At 45.0% G+C, this 22,300-nt stretch overlaps 1 protein-coding gene across 8 annotated transcripts in view; it reads right to left on the minus strand.

Annotated features, from left to right (window-relative positions):
• Positions 1 to 1,106: 1,106 nt before the first annotated feature.
• Positions 1,107 to 22,300, minus strand: part of LOC123999283 (spermatid perinuclear RNA-binding protein-like) — a 209,602-nt gene continuing 188,408 nt past the window's right edge. For all 8 annotated transcript variants that reach the window (XM_046304892.1, XM_046304886.1, XM_046304889.1 and 5 more), the window contains 6 exons: positions 16,189 to 16,332; positions 13,950 to 14,084; positions 11,265 to 11,411; positions 7,835 to 7,973; positions 7,638 to 7,685; positions 1,107 to 1,361 (listed from right to left, as the gene is read on the minus strand). In XM_046304892.1, the coding sequence (XP_046160848.1) occupies positions 1,282 to 1,361; positions 7,638 to 7,685; positions 7,835 to 7,973; positions 11,265 to 11,411; positions 13,950 to 14,084; positions 16,189 to 16,332 (693 nt within the window). In that variant the 3' untranslated portion in view covers positions 1,107 to 1,281. The remainder of the gene's footprint in view (positions 1,362 to 7,637; positions 7,686 to 7,834; positions 7,974 to 11,264; positions 11,412 to 13,949; positions 14,085 to 16,188; positions 16,333 to 22,300) is intronic.

Raw genomic sequence — 22,300 nt, forward strand, 5'->3', positions numbered from 1 at the left:
ACTCAGGGGTTACGAGGGGTCAGACTCAGGGGTTACGAGGGGTCAGACTCAGGGGTTACGAGGGGTCAGACTCAGGGGTTACGAGGGGTCAGACTCAGGGTACTGAGGGTTACGAGGGGTCAGACTCAGGGTACTGAGGGTTACGAGGGGTCAGACTCAGGGTACTGAGGGTTATGAGGGGTCAGACTCAGGGTACTGAGGGTTATGAGGGGTCAGACTCAGGGTACTGAGGGTTATGAGGGGTCAGACTCAGGGTACTGAGGGTTATGAGGGGTCAGACTCAGGGTACTGAGGGTTATGAGGGGTCAGACTCAGGGTACTGAGGGTTATGAGGGGTCAGACTCAGGGTACTGAGGGTTATGAGGGGTCAGACTCAGGGTACTGAGGGTTATGAGGGGTCAGACTCAGGGTACTGAGGGTTATGAGGGGTCAGACTCAGGGTACTGAGGGTTATGAGGGGTCAGACTCAGGGTACTGAGGGTTATGAGGGGTCAGACTCAGGGTACTGAGGGTTATGAGGGGTCAGACTCAGGGTACTGAGGGTTATGAGGGGTCAGACTCAGGATTATGACAGGACAGAACATGACAGGTGATGATTTCATCAAGATATCCATGGCCAGGGTTAATTCCATTTAATTCAGTCAATTCAGGATTTAAACTGAAATTCTAATCGGAATTCTCCCTGAATAAACTGAATTGAAATGTAATGAAATGATAGCAGTGGGTCTGAGCTTCGATCTATTAGAATATCCATTTTCAACTTCCTATGTAACTTCCTGTTCCAACCAGGAAATAGCTTCAAATAGCTTCTCTAGCCAAATAGATAGTGCTACAATAGTGTAGCCCATAAGGCTGTATATACTATTACTGTCCCTTGTTTCGGTTAGACAACAGGCAGCGCTCAGATTGTTGTAGGATATATAAAAAGGTTTTATTTGTCCACAATAGTTCAATTATAATTCGTTTGCATCCTTCACACAGCTCAGGTTTACAGAGAATGTGTTCTGTGCCAAATTGCAAGGCCTACATCTTTCCTACTTAAGAACAGAAACAACAAATAACAAAAAAGTATGACATCATTTAGATTCAAAAGAATGAGGTAACGATTCACGGTACAAATCAAGTTTTATTTTTTATTATTCTTTAAATCTTTATCATCAAAATACACTTCTTTTACAAATCATATTCTGCTCAAGTCCTTTTGTTCACTTCTCCCTCCATATGTAGGACAAATAAAAAGACTCAGATTCCCTTCTAGTGGGGTGTTTTGGGGTCCCTGTTCTAAAAGAAGGAGTAGTGGGGGACGGGGTAGGCGGGCATTTTCATAACAGGCAACAGAAGCATTCTGTTGGGGGAGAAACCTTGAGGGGAGACATGAAAACAGAGAATACTCCACATGAGTCCACGGCAGGCAGGGCAAAAGAAAAACAAACGCTTCTGTTCTGATCTACTAGCTACTATACCCAGAGTCTAGGCCACAGAACTAGAATCAATAGAACACCAGGTTATCCATTTTTTAAATGCTATCGTCAAAGCAGCATTGCTCTATTCATTTAATTTCTATGGTCTAGGCCCTAGACAGACCCTGTGTGCAGAGCTATACAGTAGAACACAGAGAGAGGGGCAATGTGTGAGAGGAGGAGGAGGAAGGAAGACCAACATGTCAATGGTGGTGAACAATGCAGGGCTGTGGTTGGTTGGCTGGTTTCTTTGTCTTTGTTTATAGGTACTGTAATATGGAAAGGATATTATTGTGTACTTGAGTGTGTGTTCTTGAGTGTGTGTTTCTCACAGTCTTGAACCCATATAGAAATCCCAAAGCAGCAACATGAGGCTGAGCGCCACACACCAGTGAGAGTCAGATAGATAGATAGATTATAGTGGGGACGATTAACCAGCATGCAACAGCATCTCAGAAGCACTGACGGGGACTGGGGGGGTAGTGGACAGGATATGTTATCTGATCTCACAGCAGCCAATACCAGGACTTCCTTAATAATGCCATGACTGACACGACTGAGCGGGTACTAAAGGAACACTCGTAATATAGCAGGCAGAGACCAGGCTGGGTCGGATCGAGCCACAAGGGTTACGGGATAAATGGGGTATTTTAGACATTACAGTTATATGGTCCTGGCCCATAGACTATCATAAGTATTCACCCACTTGGATTCCTTCACATTTTATTGTGTTACAAAGTGGAATTAAAATGGATGTAATTAGAATTTTTGGTCAAGGATCTACACAAAATACTCTGTAATGTCAAAGTGGAAGAACAATTCTACAATTTTTAAAGACGAATGAAAAAGGAAAAATTAATATCTTGATTAGATAAGTATTCAACCCCCTGAGTCAATACATGTTAGAAACATCTTTGGCAGTGATTACAGCTGTGAGTCTTATTAGGCAAGTCTCTAAAGCCTTGTTCACATTGGCAGTTTGATGTGACTCAAGTCCAATTTTATTTGCATATCGAATGTGCTATTTTTCCTGCAGCCTGAACAGCCAAAAAGCACATGGAATCAGATATTTCAAGCCACATTTCAAACCATCTTCGTCGGTGGTTTGAAGTCCGATACAAATTTGATTCCGGCCATGTGACCCTCAAGTGTTTTAAAATTATTATTTTTTTACAAACAAACAAATGAGTGAATGTGCTAGAAAGCTAAATAGGTACCTAGCTAATAGCTAAATAGCTACCTCACTAATAGCTAAATAGGTACCTAGCTAATAGCTAAATAGGTACCTAGCTAACAGCTAAATAGTTACCTAGCTAATAGCTAAATAGCTACCTCGCTAATAGCTAAATAGCTACCTCACTAATAGCTAAATAGGTACCTAGCTAATAGCTAAATAGTTACCTCACTAATAGCTAAATAGTTACCTCACTAATAGCTAAATAGCTACCTAGCTAATAGCTAAATAGCAACCTAGCTAATAGCTAAATAGCTACCTAGCTAATAGCTAAATAGCTAATTAGTTTAACGTATTAAGGCCTGCAGTGTGAACAAGGGCTTAAGAGCTTTGCACACCTGGATTGTGCAATATTTTCCCATTATTAATTTCAAGATGTCAAGGTGTTGGGGATCATGGCTAGACAGCAACTTTCAAGTCTTACCATCAATCTTCAAGCAGGCTTAAATCAAAACTGTAACTTGGCCACTCAGGAACATTCACTGTCTTCTTGGTAAACAACTCCAGTGTATATTTGGCCTTGTGTTTTAGGTTATTGTCCTGCTGAAAGGTGAATTCATCCTCCAGTTACTGGTGGAAAGAAGACTGAACAAGGTTTTCCTATAGGATTTTGCCTGTGCTTAGCTCCATTGCGTTTGTTTTTATCCTGGAAAAATGACCCAGTCTTTGCCGATGTCAAGCATACCAATACCATGATGCAGCCAACACCATGTTTGAAAATAAGGAGACAGTTACTCAGTGATGTGTTGTGTTGCATTTGCCCCAAACATAAGGCTTTGCATTAAGGCCAAAATGTGTTTTCCTTTGTCATGTTTTTTAAAGTTATTACTTTAGTGCCTTGTTGCATACATGATGCAGCGCAGTTCAGGACGACTGCATCTTCCATGTGTCTAGGTGGTTCATACATCATCCACAGCTTCATTATTAACTTGACCATGTGCTGAAAGAAATATTCAATGTCTGATTTGTTATTGTTACCCATCTACCAATCACTGCCCTTCACTTTCAAAAAAAGCTCCCTGATATTTGAATCTGTGTTTGAAATGGAATACTGGACTGAGGGACCTTAGATGTTGTATGTATGGGGGACAGAGGAAGGGGAAGTCATTCATATTATTTCAAAAAGAGAAACTGGCTTGCTCAGATCAAATTCTTGTAGTAGTAACTGGGTTCAAAAGACATATACTCAAATAAAGGGAAAAACCTGCACTCACTGAAATATTATTTTAATATACTTTTAATATATATTTTTAGCAGCAGCAGTCTTAACAAATGGACACATTTCGGCGTCCGTCCTTCGTCAGCATTTGGAGAACAAACACATTTCAGTACAGCTTCTTTCTTTATTTACAATGATTTAATGGATGTAAATAATAACAGTATGGCAATGTGTTGTCATCTATAAATTTGGGGTGGCAGCGTAGCCTAGTGGTTAGAGCGTTGGACTAGTAACCGGAAGGTTGTGAGTTCAAACCCCCGCGCTGACAAGGTACAAATCTGTCGTTCTGCCCCTGAACAGGCAGTTAACCCACTGTTCCCAGGCCGTCATTGAAAATAAGAATATGTTCTTAACTGACTTGCCTAGTTAAATAAAGGTTCATTTTTTTTTTTTAAGTGGGTGGATGACTATTGTTCTCCAAACGCCTACAAAAGCTGCAGTCCGTTTGTTCTGACAAAATACATGAAATCTTAAGGAATATTTCAGTGAGTGCAGGTCTGTCCTTTCTTCAAGTAAACCACAATTATTTCACACAGAGTGGGTCCATGTGACTTATGTGATTCACCCCCTGAAAAAAGGGGATGAATACTTTTGCAACAACAATATTTTAGGTGTAAAAAAATGTATTCATTTGTAAAAAAAAAATAATATTTTCACTTTGACATGGAGTATTTGGTGTAGATCAAAACAATCACAATTAAATCTGCTTCAATCCCACTTTGTAACACAACACAATGTGGAAAGATCCAACAGGGTGTATGTTTATGATACCCACTGTATAACTGGATAATACCAAACGTACAGCACTCCACTTCAGAGTAAATAAAGGAGTATGGAGCCTGGAGTCCAGCCCCATGCAAGGTTAAGGCCCATATTCAGAAAGTATATCAGAGCAGGAGTGCTGGGCTCTATACGGACAGGTCCCATCTGTTCATATAATCTTATTCAAAGACAAAACTGATCCTATATCAGCACTCCTACACTGAGACTCTTTGTGAATACAAACCCATGGTTCTCTGGCGGTTCCTTTATGAATATGTTGTGTCCACCCTGTAACCAGCCCGGTCCAGTCTCCCATCCTGAACATAAGACTCATTCAAAGCACCCAGAACCAGAAACAGGCAGCTCTCTCTGTGAAAGAGGGGAGGGGCCTCCCAATGCCACGCAACAACACACAAGGACCAGTTTGTTCGAAGATTAGGGTTTGTGTGATCGAGAGAGAGGGAGAGGTGGAGGGAGGGAGGGGAAAAGAGAGAGAGGGAGGGGAAAAGAGAGAGAGGGAGGGGAAAAGAGAGAGAGGGAGGGGAAAAGAGAGAGAGGGAGGGGAAAAGAGAGAGAGGGAGGGGAAAGAGAGAGAGGGAGGGGAAAAGAGAGAGAGGGAGGGGAAAAGAGAGAGAGGGAGGGGAAAAGAGAGAGAGGGAGGGGAAAAGAGAGAGAGGGAGGGGAAAAGAGAGAGAGGGAGGGGAAAAGAGAGAGAGGGAGGGGAAAAGAGAGAGAGGGAGGGGAAAAGAGAGAGAGGGAGGGGAAAAGAGAGAGAGAGGGAGGGGAAAAGAGAGAGAGGGAGGGGAAAAGAGAGAGAGGGAGGGGAAAAGAGAGAGAGGGAGGGGAAAAGAGAGGGAGGGAGGGGAAAAGAGAGAGGGAGGGGAAAAGAGAGAGAGGGAGGGGGAAAAGAGAGAGAGGGAGGGGAAAAGAGAGAGAGGGAGGGGAAAAGAGCGAGAGGGAGGGGAAAAGAGCGAGAGAGTATGTATATATTTTTTTGCATTATCATATGTTTTTGAGTGTATAAATCTGTAAGACAAAGTGGGTGTGAGTGATTGAGCATCGTGAGTGTTGCTGTCCTCAAACCGCTAAGTGCTATATTGAATTATGCTGAGAGTGAAAGGGGAAGGGGGTGGAGTGGGGGAAGTGGAGGAGAGCAGAGCACATTGAATCTGATCTAGTTTTGTAGCGATGAAAGAGACTATGGGAGATATTCAAACCCTCCAGAGATCTTAGACAAGCTACTGGCTGCCTGGCAGAGACTGAGCAGGCCACAGCTGACTGACCGACCAGCAAGTCTAGCCAGAGGACCAGCCAGTCTAATCTAGAAGTGGGAAACCTACAATATGTGGACAGTAGGGCTGATCTCATTTAGTTGACTGGTCGATTGTTTGGTCGATAGGCTGTTGGTCGACCAATATTTTTTTAGTCGAGCAGTAGCAAATATATATCAAATGTATGGCACACGAGACACCTGTCTGATTCACGCATGCCTCAGTAGACTAATCCATTGCGTAGGCTGCGGGATGGCACACCAGTACCACCAGTATTCCTCCATTTGTAAGTGCTCTGGTTGAGTGAGAGCACACGTGCACCTGATTATCCATAGAAGTGGGTCTAGGCCCATCATCAGATGTGCCCATCTGGGGATCTGATAGTATTTCTAATTGTCTTAACTCACCACCACCACAGCTTCACAAAGTTATTTTTTCTTAATCTCTAACAGCAAGTAAACGAAGTCTGATTTTCCATCCATTGAGAAGGACAATAAGTTCCTCAACGTAGTCTATTGGAAAAAAACTCTTTTGACCACTCGGTGTGAAAGGGGAAAAAAATGTCCTGCTCTTATCTGGTGGAAAATAGGCCTAATTGATCGCAGATGCTCGTTGGCGCGCGACAACATTTCTAAATGTATTTTGTGACGCTCTCGCACGCGACGTGTCCGGTCTGGTCAGCATGTAAGGGGATGCATTTTCACCATAGTTTTTGATGGTAGGTCTACATTATGATCAAATAGCCACAGTAGCCTACTTGGCCACTGTTAAAACTGTAACTTAAAGCGGGTACAACCTCAGTATTCACAGTAAACACGCGCTGGAAGTTGCACAGAATTTTCACAATTTTCAAGTTTGCGCCCAGCAGACCTGAAATTTGCTCAGTGCCACAAATAATTTGAGGGAACATTTGCGACGATACTCTCGGTCGACATAAACGTCTGGGACAGCCCTAGTGTAGAGTGAATTAAACAGTCCACTGTTAATGTATCCCTTGTTTATAAGGATTTAGTAGAGCTTTGAGATACAATTGGTTGGAAGAGGTTGTGTGTGTGTGTGTGTGTGTGTGTGTGTGTGTGTGTGTGTGTGTGTGTGTGTGTGTGTGTGTGTGTGTGTGTGTGTGTGTGTGTGTGTGTGTGTGTGTGTGTGTGTGTGTGTGTGTGTGTGTGTGTGTGTGTGTGTGTGTGTACTGCATTACAGTAGAGCTAGCTTTGGTTAGAAGGTAGTCTACAGAGGTATTGTTAGTGGGTATAATCCATATAGACGGTCTTTGTGTGTGTTGGTGGCATCGGTCCATGCCTGGCCTGGGCAGCTTTGAATGGGCTATCTGGCTGTGGATAGAGAGCCTGGGGGGTTTACACTGAGGAGAGAGATGTCCAGAGAGTCAGGGTGGGCAGACTGACGGACAGACAGACAGACAAGCAGAAGGGCAGAACAAGCAGCAGTCTGGACACTCAGGCGGGTGAAGAAGCGCAACAAGGCTTGCTCCAACCACAGTAAGAACCAAAAGGTTATGATCAGTTCCATTTTTTATTTAGCTCTTAAATTCACCCGATTCTTCAGTTTCAATTTCGACCTCTATATGTAACTCCCGACTCAATGGGAATATGCAGTGTTGTTTTCCAGTAGGGCCTCCAACAGGTGTAGGAAGGAAAAGAATAGTGAGGTAGAAGTTAACCCTATAGACTTACCATAGGCTGGGGCGGCTGCAGCACTGTATCCATATGGGGTCCCGAAGCCTGTCACACATTTTAAAGCCATGTAGACTATTAGTATCGCTGGTTGACTGGACATAATGATAACACACACACACTGTTATGGCAGGGAACTGGACAGGTCAGACAGAGACAAAACACACACAAAAGATGACCCATATATTTCCATGTACCTGGTATCTGTGTGTATCCTGGTGCAGTGGCTGTGGTAATGAAGGCTCCACTGGTCAGGGCTGCCGCTCTACCTCTCCCTCTGGCCACCTGGGCTGCTACTGCTGAGGCTGCCACTGCTGCAGCTAGGGAACATTTTGTCTACAGGGACACAGAAACAGTAGTAAACAAGTAGCATTGATGACTGATCAGACTACCCTGTAAACAGGCTGTATTGATGACTGATCAGACTACCCTGTAAAGTGGCTGTGTTGATGACTGATCAGACTACCCTGTAAACTGGCTGTATTGATGACTGATCAGACTACCCTGTAAACAGGCTGTATTGATGACTGATCAGACTACCCTGTAAACAGGCTGTGTTGATGACTGATCAGACTACCCTGTAAAGTGGCTGTGTTGATGACTGATCAGACTACCCTGTAAACAGGCAGTATTGATGACTGATCAGACTACCCTGTAAACAGGCAGTATTGATGACTGATCAGACTACCCTGTAAACAGGCAGTATTGATGACTGATCAGACTACCCTGTAAACTGGCTGTGTTGATGACTGATCAGACTACCCTGTAAACAGGCTGTGTTGATGACTGATCAGACTACCCTGTAAACAGGCAGTATTGATGACTGATCAGACTACCCTGTAAACTGGCTGTGTTGATGACTGATCAGACTACCCTGTAAACAGGCAGTATTGATAGTTTGGAAAGAATCTATATTAGAGACTTCTCAGGTTGAGAAGGTAAGAGAGGAAGTATTGATACCTGATAAGATTCTTCAGGTAGCCTAGGAACAGGGTTAAGACAGTAATCTCCAGGAACCCTTGAGCAAGGGTACTTAAGTGAAACCACTACCTAATTGCTCCTGTAAATTGCTCTGGATAAGAGCGTATGCTAAATGTAAATGTAAACAAGGCAGTATTGATGACTGATCAGGACGGTAACTCTCCAGGAACAGGGTTGGAGTGATACCCTACAGGAAGGTAGCTCTCCAGGAACAGGGTTGGAGTGAAACACTACAGGACAGTAACTCTCCAGGAACAGGGTTGGAGTGAAACACTACAGGACAGTAACTCTCCAGGAACAGGGTTGGAGTGAAACCCTACAGGACAGTAACTCTCCAGGAACAGGGTTGGAGTGAAACCCTACAGGACAGTAACTCTCCAGGAACAGGGTTGGAGTGAAACCCTACAGGAAACTCTCCAGGAACTACAGGACAGTAACTCTCCAGGAACAGGGTTGGAGTGAAACCCTACAGGACAGTAACTCTCCAGGAACAGGGTTGGAGTGAAACACTACAGGACAGTAACTCTCCAGGAACAGGGTTGGAGTGAAACCCTACAGGACAGTAACTCTCCAGGAACAGGGTTGTAACTCTCCAGGAACAGGGTTGAAACCCTACAGGACAGTAACTCTCCAGGAACAGGGTTGGAGTGAATCCCTACAGGACAGTAACTCTCCAGGAACAGGGTTGGAGTGAAACACTACAGGACAGTAACTCTCTACAGGACAGTAACTCTCCAGGAACAGGGTTGGAGTGAAACCCTACAGGACAGTAACTCTCCAGGAACAGGGTTGGACAGTCCAGGAAACACTACAGGACAGTAACTCTCCAGGAACAGGGTTGGAGTGAAACCCTACAGGACAGTAACTCTCCAGGAACAGGGTTGGAGTGATAACCCTACAGGACAGTAACTCTCCAGGAACAGGGTTGGAGTGAATCCCTACAGGACAGTAACTCTCCAGGAACAGGGTTGGAGTGAGTAACTCTCCAGGAACAGGGTTACAGGACAGTAACTCTCCAGGAACAGGGTTGGAGTGAAACAGGACAGTAACCTCCAGGAACAGGACAGGGTAACTCTCCAGGAACAGGGTTGGAGTGAAACACTACAGGACAGTAACTCTCCAGGAACAGGGTTGGAGTGAATCCCTACAGGACAGTAACTCTCCAGGAACAGGGTTGGAGTGAAACCCTACAGGACAGTAACTCTCCAGGAACAGGGTTGGAGTGAAACACTACAGGACAGTAACTCTCCAGGAACAGGGTTGGAGTGAATCCCTACAGGACAGTAACTCTCCAGGAACAGGGTTGGAGGTGAACTCTCCAGGAACAGGGTTGGAGTGAAACCCTACAGGACAGTAACTCTCCAGGAACAGGGTTGGAGTGAATCCCTACAGGACAGTAACTCTCCAGGAACAGGGTTGGAGTGAATCCCTACAGGACAGTAACTCTCCAGGAACAGGGTTGGAGTGATACCGTACAGGACAGTAACTCTCCAGGAACAGGGTTGGAGTGAAACCCTACAGGACGGTAACTCTCCAGGAACAGGGTTGGAGTGAAACACTACAGGACAGTAACTCTCCAGGAACAGGGTTGGAGTGAATCCCTACAGGACAGTAACTCTCCAGGAACAGGGTTGGAGTGAAACCCTACAGGACAGTAACTCTCCAGGAACAGGGTTGGAGTGAAACACTACAGGACAGTAACTCTCCAGGAACAGGGTTGGAGTGAATCCCTACAGGACAGTAACTCTCCAGGAACAGGGTTGGAGTGAATCCCTACAGGACAGTAACTCTCCAGGAACAGGGTTGGAGTGAATCCCTACAGGACAGTAACTCTCCAGGAACAGGGTTGGAGTGAATCCCTACAGGACAGTAACTCTCCAGGAACAGGGTTGGAGTGAATCCCTACAGGACAGTAACTCTCCAGGAACAGGGTTGGAGTGAATCCCTACAGGACAGTAACTCTCCAGGAACAGGGTTGGAGTGAATCCCTACAGGACAGTAACTCTCCAGGAACAGGGTTGGAGTAAAACACTACAGGACAGTAACTCTCCAGGAACAGGGTTGGAGTAAAACACTACAGGACAGTAACTCTCCAGGAACAGGGTTGGAGTGAAACCCTACAGGACAGTAACTCTCCAGGAACAGGGTTGGAGTAAAACACTACAGGACAGTAACTCTCCAGGAACAGGGTTGGAGTGAAACCCTACAGGACAGTAACTCTCCAGGAACAGGGTTGGAGTAAAACACTACAGGACAGTAACTCTCCAGGAACAGGGTTGGAGTGAAACCCTACAGGACAGTAACTCTCCAGGAACAGGGTTGGAGTGAATCCCTACAGGACAGTAACTCTCCAGGAACAGGGTTGGAGTGAATCCCTACAGGACAGTAACTCTCCAGGAACAGGGTTGGAGTAAATCACTACAGGACAGTAACTCTCCAGGAACAGGGTTGGAGTGAAACACTACAGGACAGTAACTCTCCAGGAACAGGGTTGGAGTAAATCACTACAGGACAGTAACTCTCCAGGAACAGGCCTGGAGAGCTCTAAAAAATGCTCTAAAAAATGTATATTGCTAACTGACCACTCAGACTCCTGTAAACAGAAAGTGTTGATAGCTGATCAGAGAGACAGTACTGCTAACGTACAGAGTGTTGAGGGATGATCTTCTTCTTCTTGATAGCGGTGGCGTTGGGACCAGAGAACAGTTTCTCCAGAGCAGCCAACGCAGCGGATGCCTTCGCTACCTTCTTATTAGGCCCCGCCCCCCGGAACTTCTGACCATCCACCTCCACCTGGAGAGACACACACACACACACACACACGCACGCACACGCACGCACACACACACACACAGTAAGCATGCGTTGGATAAAGAGGAGCTGATCAGATGTTGACAATGCTGACAAGGATTTTTATTTTATTTACTCATCTAATATATATATATATATAATGTATACTGTATACTTCACTATCTATTCTTCACTATCTATTGCATCTTAGCCACTCTGTCACTGCCCATCCATATATTTTATACTTATATATTCTCTCATCCCATTCCTTTACTAGATTGTGTCTATTAGGTTTGGTTGTGTAATTGTTAGATATTAGGTTTTGTTGTGTAATTGTTAAATATTACCTGTTAGGTACTGCTGCACGGTCGGATCTAGAAGCACAAGCATTTCACTACACTCGCAATAACATCTGCTAACCATGTGTATGTGACCAATAAAATTGGATCTGATTTTATTTGTACTTCTGTTTTACTACAGGATATCCTGTATGTCTGGTGGTATAGTATAGAGATATCCTGTATGTCTAGTGGTATAGTATAGAGATATCCTGTATATCTGGTGGTATAGTATTGAGATATCCTGTATATCTGGTGGTATAGTATAGAGATATCCTGTATGTCTGGTGGTATAGTATAGAGATATCCTGTATGTCTGGTGGTATAGTATAGAGATATCCTGTATGTCTAGTGGTATAGTATAGAGATATCCTGTATGTCTGGTGGTATAGTGATATCCTGTATGTCTGGTGGTATAGTATTGAGATACCCTGTATGTCTGGTGGTATAGTATAGAGATATCCTGTATATCTGGTGGTATAGTATAGAGATATCCTGTATATCTGGTGGTATAGTATAGAGATATCCTGTATATCTGGTGGTATAGTATAGAGATATCCTGTATGTCTGGTGGTATAGTATAGAGATATCCTGTATGTCTGGTGGTATAGTGATATCCTGTATGTCTGGTGGTATATAGAGATATCCTGTATGTCTGGTGGTATAGAGATATCCTGTATGTCTGGTGGTATAGAGATATCCTGTATGTCTGGTGGTATAGTATAGAGATATCCTGTATGTCTGGTGGTATAGTATAGAGATATCCTGTATGTCTGGTGGTATAGTATAGAGATATCCTGTATGTCTAGTGGTATAGTATAGAGATATCCTGTATGTCTGGTGGTATAGAGATATCCTGTATGTCTGGTGGTATAGTATAGAGATATCCTGTATGTCTGGTGGTATAGTATAGAGATATCCTGTATGTCTGGTGGTATAGAGATATCCTGTATGTCTGGTGGTATAGTATAGAGATATCCTGTATGTCTGGTGGTATAGTATAGAGATATCCTGTTTATCTGGTGGTATAGTATAGAGATATCCTGTATGTCTAGTGGTATAGTATAGAGATATCCTGTATGTCTGGTGGTATAGTATAGAGATATCCTGTATGTCTGGTGGTATAGTGATATCCTGTATATCTGGTGGTATAGTATAGAGATATCCTGTACGTCTGCTGGTATTGTATTGCTACTGGTGCTGACTAATGACACCAGCCAGAGGAAGGGTCTGTAGCTTCAACACCTGCATCCATCAGGAGAAACACTACATGACAGGTGTGACAGACTGGACCTTCGCAAAGTGATGTGGATCTATCACTGAGTCACTGAGGCGTGACAGAAAACATCACAGCTGAGCAGAGGGAAGAATGACTGGATGGGACAACACTACACTGGTCTGGAGGGAGGAATGACTGGATGGGACAACACTACACTGGTCTGGAGGGAGGAATGACTGGATGGGACAACACTACACTGGTCTGGAGGGAGGAATGACTGGATGGGACAACACTACACTGGTCTGGAGGGAGGAATGACTGGATGGGACAACACTACACTGGTCTGGAGGGAGACATGACTGGATGGGACAACACTACACTGGTCTGGAGGGAGGAATGACTGGATGGGACAACACTACACTAGTCTGGAGGGAGGAATGACTGGATGGGACAACACTACACTGGTCTGGAGGGAGGAATGACTGGATGGGACAACACTACACTGGTCTGGAGGGAGGAATGACTGGATGGGACAACACTACACTGGTCTGGAGGGAGACATGACTGGATGGGACAACACTACACTGGTCTGGAGGGAGACATGACTGGATGAGACAACACTACACTGGTCTGGAGGGAGGAATGACTGGATGGGACAACACTACACTGGTCTGGAGGGAGGAATGACTGGATGAGACAACACTACACTGCTCTGGGAAAGACTGATGTAGTATCTGATGAGCTAGCCAGGTAGTATGCCTCAACCTCCATTGAGTTGTATCAAAGTTCTTAGACAGTCAGTGTGTGTGTGTGTGTGTGTGTGTGTGTGTGTGTGTGTGTGTGTGTGTGTGTGTGTGTGTGTGTGTGTGTGTGTGTGTGTGTGTGTGTGTGTGTGTGTGTGTGTGTGTGTGTGTGTGTGTGTGTGTGTGTGTGTGTGTGTGTTATATACTGTTCCAGTGGAGAAACGGCCGGTGCATTCCTCACCTCCATGGCGAAGCGTTTGTCATGGCTGCCCCCGCTCTCTGATATGAGCTCGTACTTCAGACCTCTGCGTTTCTCATTGAGCTCCATGACGGGGTTCTTTCCGCTGGCCGTCAGAATAGGACCCTGAGTTCGGACCTGCGAGACCACAAGAACAGAATAAAAATATCATTACAGACAGATAACATAACCAGCAACACTGGATCAACAGAGAATCTACACTATATATACAAAAGTATGTGGACACCCCTTCAAATGAGTGGATATGGCTATTGCAGCCATACCAGTTGCTGACAGGTGTTTAAAATTGAGCACACAGCCATGCATTCTCCATAGACAAACAATGGGTTTCCATGGCCGAGCAGCCGCACACAAGCCTAAGATCACAATGCGCAATGCCAAGCGTTGGCTGGAGGGGTGTAAAGCTCGCCGCCATTGGACTCTGGATCAGTGGAAACGTGTCCTCTGGACCGATGAATCATGCTTTACCATCTGGCAGTCCGATGGACGAATCTGGGTTTGGCGGATGCCAGGAGAACGCTACTTGCCCGAATGCATTGTGCCAACAGTAAAGTTTGGTGGAGGAGGAGTAATGGTCTGGCACTGGTTTTCATGGTTTGGGCTAAGCCCCTTAGTTCCTGTGAAGGGAAATCTTAACACTACAGCATACAATGACATTTCTGTGCTTCCAGTGGGAAGGCACAAAGTGAGGTCCATACAGAAATGGTTTGACTAGATCGGTGTGGAAGAACTTGACTGGCCTACATAGAGACCTGCCCTCAACCCCATTGAACACCTATGGGATGAATTGGTATGTCGACTAAGAGCCAGGCCTAACCACCCAAACTCAGTGCCCGACCTCACTAATACTCTTGTGGCTGAATGGAAGCAAGTCCCAGCAGCAATGTTCCAACATCTAGTGGAAAGCCTTTCCAGAAGAGCAGAGGCTGTTATAGCAGCAAAGGGTGGACCAACTCCATATTAATGCCCATGATTTAGGAATGAGATGTTCCACGAGCAGGCGTCCACATACTTTTGGTCATGTAGTGTATATTGCTTCTGGTGGCCTTGCGTGCGCGTATGTGTGTGTGCGCGTGCTCGTTACGAGACTGGGACATTTTCATTGTTCATTTATTATGGATACCCACATACATGTAGGTATGTTATGCTCAACAAAAACAATGCTGCCGTTGGTAACAACCAGAATGCTGCCGTTGGTAACAACCAGAATGCTGCCGTTGGTAACAACCAGAATGCTGCCGTTGGTAACAACCAGAATGCTGCCGTTGGTAACAACCAGAATGCTGCCGTTGGTAACAACCAGAATGCTGCCGTTGGTAACAACCAGAATGCTGCCGTTGGTAACAACCAGAATGCTGCCGTTGGTAACAACCAGAATGCTGCCGTTGGTAACAACCAGAATGCTGTAACAACCAGAATGCTGGTAACAACCAGAATGCTGCCGTTGGTAACAACCAGAATGCTGCCAGAATTGGTAACAACCAGAATGCTGCCGTTGGTAACAACCAGAATGCTGCCGTTGGTAACAACCAGAATGCTGCCGTTGGTAACAACCAGAATGCTGCCGTTGGTAACAACCAGAATGCTGCCGTTGGTAACAACCAGAATGCTGCCGTTGGTAACAACATTCTCACCTTTACTGTTAAGGCTGCAAGCTCTATCAACAAAATATGATCTAGCACTCTGGTACCCTGCAGACCATGATCCATTTTGTATTCTACATGATTCAAATGCAATGGAGTCCATTGCCCATGTTGTAAATGGCTGCTGTTCATAGAAGGATGCCAAGAAGCTGCTTAAATACCAGCCCCTCGTGGCACGCTGGGATGCCTCGGGTGTAGGTGCAAGCTGGTGGCGCTGATATTTGGCAGTCTCGGCCAGGTATACAGGCTTGCAGGGCGTGGCCTCCGGTATGCGGGCTTGACAAAAAAACTAGGGCAAAGCAATTGTCTAGGTACTGCTCTGTTTCAGCTGTCGTGGGCAGCCTAGCTGTTTGGACAAGGAGATTCTTTCTGTACCCTTGAGTGCCACGCATACAGGGACCTTTGAAATGTTTAGATCCTTTTCTTGTACATTTGATTGGTGGATTCAAATAAAGTATGTAGAGTGTGTGTGTGTGTGTGTGTGTGTGTGTGTGTGTGTGTGTGTGTGTGTGTGTGTGTGTGTGTGTGTGTGTGTGTGTGTGTGTGTGTGTGTGTGTGTGTGTGTGTGTGTAGTGTACCTCCAGTGTATTTGAGCTGTCTGAGTGTGTTGTGTTATTGCTGTGTGTGGACGATTCACTCCTCCCCTCTCCGTCTGACTTCTCGTCTGCACTGCAGTCCAGGTCCGTATCAAACCCTGTAGGGTAACCCATCGCCTGAAGGACCTAGACAGAGGAGAGGAGGAAGAGCGATAGAGGGAAGTGGAGGAGGATTAGAAGAGAAAGAGGAGAGGAGGAATGAGAAAGTCGGGAGGAATAGATGGAGGAAGAGGAGATGAAGAGGAATGAATGCAAGTCAGGTACAACTCCATATTCAACCACTTCTGATTCCTTCCTCTAAAACTGTCCCAATGTTCATTCACTTCTTAACAATACTACTGTCGGTCCTGAATTCCGGATCTGAGTGACTGAGTTTAATCTCCAACACTGTATTACTATAATAGCAGGTTCCCTACAGGCTAATTCACCAGCAGAAGCACAGTACAGTTGGGGCTTCTGTAGTCAGTGGACCGGTACCTTTCTCTGTGTGGATGGAACAGGAACACCCTTTGTGTCTGACCCAAATTGGTGATTGTGCTGCAGCTGGACACACGCACACACGTGCGCACGTAAACATGCATACACACACAGTCGCGCGCGCAGGGCCATTACCAGAGTCTGAGTTTAGTCCATCTACAAACACTTAGCCTCATTAACTCAGAGGAACCATATGTTTGCTTTACGGAACTTTCTTGTTGTTGCAGTTTTAGAGCTAATTTCCTGCAATTCTAAACATTTTGCATGACTTATTCCATGTTAATATTGTATTTGAGTGACAAATCAATGTGGGGCCTTGAGGTGCCCTGCGTGCTAGGTCGGTAATTCGGCCATGATTATTACAAGTTTAGATAGCTGGCTAGACTAACTAGACTAATTTACCCCAAAAAACAAAGTAGTACTGACATGGGCTGATTTATACTAGTCATTAGCAGTCCTCTTATCCAGAGCCACTTACAGGACCACTTAGGGTTAAGTTCCTGGCTCAAGGGCACATCGTCAGAGCTTTGTGGGCTCCGGGATTCGAAACAGCAATCTTTCAGTTACTGTCCCAACGCTCTAACCACGAGGCTACCTGCCTCCTAACTGAGTGACATGTTACAAGAGGAAAACTGCTGATGCACAACCAAGTTTCAAAACATTTTAACTCTCAACAGTTTTTCGGAAACATTACAGAGGTCCGGACCTCGGTGTCCTCAGCTACGTCCCTGCAAATTCGTCCCTGCGCGTGCGTCCCTGCGCGTGCGTCCCTGCGCGTGCGTCCCAGATCAAAGCAGCACAGGACCATTTATGGCAATCGTTGGAGGATAGAGGATCATCCCAGCTCTATGCTTGGGAGAGTCTTTGTTCACATCGACTTTGGGATTACACGGATTTGGCCGCCTTATCCCACAGTATCCAGTAGTGGGGCGGGGCGAGGAGGGGGGGTTAGAGTCATCCCTGTGTGACCACAACTGGAGCCCAACAACACAACACTGCATGACCGACAATTGGACTCCTCTCCTCTCCTCACACAACACAATACAATAGATGTGTCTGAATTAGAGGTCGGCCGATTAATTAGGGCCGATTTCAAGTTTTCATAACAATCGGAAATCGGTATTTTTGGGCACCTTTATTTAACTAGGCAAGTCAGTTAAGAACACATTCTTACTTTCAATGACGGCCTAGGAACGGTGGGTTAACTGCCTTGTTCAGGGGCAGAACGACAGATTTTCACCATGTCAGTTCGGGGGATCCAAAACGTTTTGTTTTCAAAATGATAGTTTCTGGATTCGACCATATTAAATGACCCAAAGGCTCGTATTTCCGTGTGTTACTATGTTATAACTAAGTCTATGATTTGAAAGAGCAGTCTGACTGAGCGATGGTAAGCAGCAGCAGGCCCGTAAGCATTCATTCAAACAACACTTTCGTGTGTTTTATGCCAGCAGCTCTTCGCAAGCACAGTGCTGTTTATGACTTCAAGCCTTTCAGCCTTATGGCTGGTGTAACCAATGTGAAATGTCTAGCTAGTTAGCTGGGTGTGCGCTAATACTGTTTCAAACATCACTTGCTCTGAGACTTGGAGTAGTTGTTCCCCTTGCCCTGCAAGGGCCGCAGCTTTTATGAAGCGATGGGTAACGCTGCTTCGAGGTTGGCTATTGTTGTTTTGTTCCTGGTTCGAGCCCAGGTAGTGGTGAGGAGAGGGACGGAAGTTATACTGTTACACTGGCAATACTAAAGTGCCTATAAGAACATCCAATAGTCAAAGGTATATGAAATACAAATGGTATAGAGATAAATAGTCCTATGAATACTATATAAAAAACAACCTAAAACCTCTTACCTTGGAATATTGAAGACTCATGTTAAAAGGAACCACCAGCTTTCATATGTTCTCATGTTCTGAGCAAGGAACTTAAACGTTAGCTTTCTTACATGGTACATATTGCACTTTTACTTTCTTCTTTCTACTTTCTTGTGGTCCTTCTGTAGCTCAGTTGGTAGAGCATGGCGCTTGTAACGCCAGGGTAGTGGGTTCGATCCCCGGGACCACCCATACGTAGAATGTATGCACACATGACTGTAAGTCGCTTTGGATAAAAGCGTCTGCTAAATGGCATATATTATTCTCCAACACTTTGTTTTTGCATTATTTAAACCAAATTGAACATGTGTCATTATTTACTTGAGGCTAAATAGATTTTTATTGATGTATTATATAAGTTAAAATAAGTGTTCATTCAATATTGTAGTAATTGTCATTATTCCAAATACATTTTTTTTTTTATCGGTATCGCTGTTGAAAAATCATAATCAGTCGACCTCTAGTCTGAATCGCATACTTCTCTCCTCACACAACGCAACAGATGTGTCTCTGGCCTACTAACTTACTTATCTTATACAATCATATTACCTATCTGTCTGTCTAGACTGTGACCCTGTGTACAAACACTAATGCCTCAATGCTGTTGCTACTATACAACTATTAGTACTATCTGGTAGTTCTATCACACCGACCCGACCTGAACCAGATGTTTAGCTTCACAGTCCTTTCTAACACCGCTCCATCTACTATGGTGAATGTGTAAGCAGGCCGGCGAAGTACAGCTCAAGCTCAGTAGTCTGAACAGCCTGCAACACTCCCACACTGTACACTGCATTGTAAAACACACTCACAAATCAATATCAAATGTTATTTGTCACATTCTTCAAAAACAACAGGTGTGGACCAATAGTGAAATGCTTCCATACGGGACCTTCCCGACATTACAGAGAAAGGTAGAATAATAATAACACGATGAGTAATGATAACTTAGTTATATACACTGGGGACCAGTACTGAGTCAATGTGCAGGGGTACAAGGTCATTGAGGTAGAAATGTACATATAGGTACAGTAGGGGTCAAATGACTAGGCAACAGGATAGATAATAAATATTAGCAGCAGCGTTTGATGAGACAGAAGAGTTAGTGCAAAACGGGTCAATACAGATAGTTAAATAGTTAACCAATATCTACTCTGACTAACTGTTTAGCAGTCTTATGGCTTGGGGGTAGAAGCTGTTCAGGGTCCTGTTGGTTCTAGACTTGGTGCATCGGTACTACCTGCCGTGCGGTAGCTGAGAGAACAGTCTATGACTTGGGTGGCTGGAATCTTTGAGAAATGTTCAGGCCTTCCTCTGACACTGCCTGGTATAGAGGACCTGGATGGTAGGGAGCTCAGCCTCAGTGATGTACTCGGTCGTATGCTCCACCCTCTGTAGTGCCTTGCGGTCGGATTCCAAGCAGTTGCCATACCAAGTGGTGATGCAGTCAAGATGCTCTCAATGGTGCAGCTGTAGAACCTTTTGAGGATCTGAGGACCCATGCCAAAACTTTTCAGCCTCCTGATTGGGAAGAGGCAGTGTCTTGACTTCTTCACGACTGTCTTTGTGTGTCTGGACCATGTCAATTCCTTGGTGATGTGGACACAGAGGAACTTGAAGCTCTCGACCTGCTCCACTACAGCCCTGTCGATGTGGATGGGGGCGAGCTTGGCATTCTGTTTCCTGTAGTACAGGATCAGCACCTATCTATTGCTGACGTTGAGGGGCAGGTTGTTGGGATACGTATGTACGTCCGGTCACTGTGGGGAAGGCGTCGTCGATGCACTTATTAATGAAGCCGGTGAATGATGTGGTAAACTCCTCAATGCCTTCGTATAAATCCCAGAACATATTCCAGTCTGTACAAGCGAAACAGTACTGTATCTTAGAATCCGCTTCATCGGACCACTGGTACTTCCAGTTAGAGTTTTTGCTTGTAAGGTGGAATCAGGAGGATAGAGTTATGGTCAGAGGGCAAGGGAGAGCCTTGTATGTGTTTCTGTGAGTGGAGTAAAGGTCATGGTAAAAAATGTTTCCTACATTAAAATCACTGGCCACGAGAAGCGCCGCCTCTGGGTGTGGATTATTTTGTTTGATTACGGCCCTATGCAGCTCGTTGAGTGTGGTTTTAGTTCCAGCATCAGTTTGTGGTGGTAAAGACCATGGTGCTTGCCTACGGAGCTGTGAGGGGAACGGCACCTCAGTACCTCCAGGCTCTGATCAGGCCCTACACCCAAATAAGGGCACTGCGTTCATCCACCTCTGGCCTGCTCGCCTCCCTACCACTGAGGAAGTACAGTTCCCACTCAGCTCAGTCAAAACTGTTCGCTGCTCTGGCTCCCCAATGGTGGAACAAACTCCCTCACGACGCCAGGACAGCGGAGTCAATCACCACCTTCCGGAGACACCTGAAACCCCACCTCTTTAAGGAATACCTAGGATAGGATAAAATAATCCTTCTCACCCCCCTTAAAATATTTAGATGCACTATTGTAAAGTGGTTGTTCCACTGGATGTCATAAGGTGAATGCACCAATTTGTAAGTCGCTCTGGATAAGAGCGTCTGCTAAATGACTTAAATGTAAATGTAAATGTAAATAGACAGATATGAAAAATGGATGGAAACTCTTGATATATAGTATGGCCTACAGCTTATCATGAGGTACTCTAACTCCGGCAAGCAAAAACTCAAGACTTCCATAATATTAGAGATTGTGCACCAGCTGTTGTTAACACAGAGACACACTCCTCCCCCTCATCTTATCCAAGGCTGCCGACTGTTCTTGACGATGCATGGAAAAGCCAGCGAGATGTATATTATCCATGTCCTTGTTCAGCCACGACGCCGTCAAACATAGAATATTAAATTTCTTCAGGTCCTGTTGGTAGGATAATGTTGAACAGAACGTCAAGTTTGTTCTCTAGTGACTAAGTTTGCTAACAGGACAGAGGGTAGAAGCGGTTAATTATCTTGCCAACCGATCAGACGGTAGAGGAGGTTTATTATCTCGCCAACGGAACAGAGGGTAGAGGAGGTTTATTATCTCACCAACAGAACAGAGGGTAGAGGAGGTTTATTATCTCGCCAACGGAACAGAGGGTAGAGGTTTATTATCTCGCCAACGGAACAGAGGGTAGAGGAGGTTTATTATCTTGCCAACAGAACAGAGGGTAGAGGCGGTTAATTATCTTGCCAACGGAACAGAGGGTAGAGGCGGTTTATTATCTCGCCAACAGAACAGAGGGTAGAGGCGGTTTATTATCTCGCCAACAGAACAGAGGGTAGAGGCGGTTTATTATCTCGCCAACAGAACAGAGGGTAGAGGCGGTTTATTATCTCGCCAACAGAACAGAGGGTAGAGGTGGTTTATTAGCTCGCCAACGTATTTTGGTCAGGATGCCGGCTCGTCTGCCTCTTTTGCACGGTCGATTTCTCTTTAAAATCCTGGGCATTAGGGCCTGGTCTGGAGAAAGAAGAATGTCCAGAGTTGCCGACTGGAAGTAGAAATTGTAATCCGAGGTTATTGATCTCTCTTCTGATCTTCAGAAGTGATTTTCAGTCATAGGAAATTAATGTCGGAGACATTATGTACAAAAAAAAGTTAAGACCAGCGTAATTTAAAAATATATATAGTAGAATTGATCAGGAGCCTGTCAAACGGCTGCGATCCATTGCAGTGCCATCTCAGTTGACCAGGGCCCTCTATTTAGCCCCTTCCCCCTCCGACCACACGTTTTATTTACCTC

Source organism: Oncorhynchus gorbuscha, linkage group LG16 (assembly GCF_021184085.1).
Source record: "Oncorhynchus gorbuscha isolate QuinsamMale2020 ecotype Even-year linkage group LG16, OgorEven_v1.0, whole genome shotgun sequence".
NCBI classification, from domain to species: domain Eukaryota; kingdom Metazoa; phylum Chordata; class Actinopteri; order Salmoniformes; family Salmonidae; genus Oncorhynchus; species Oncorhynchus gorbuscha.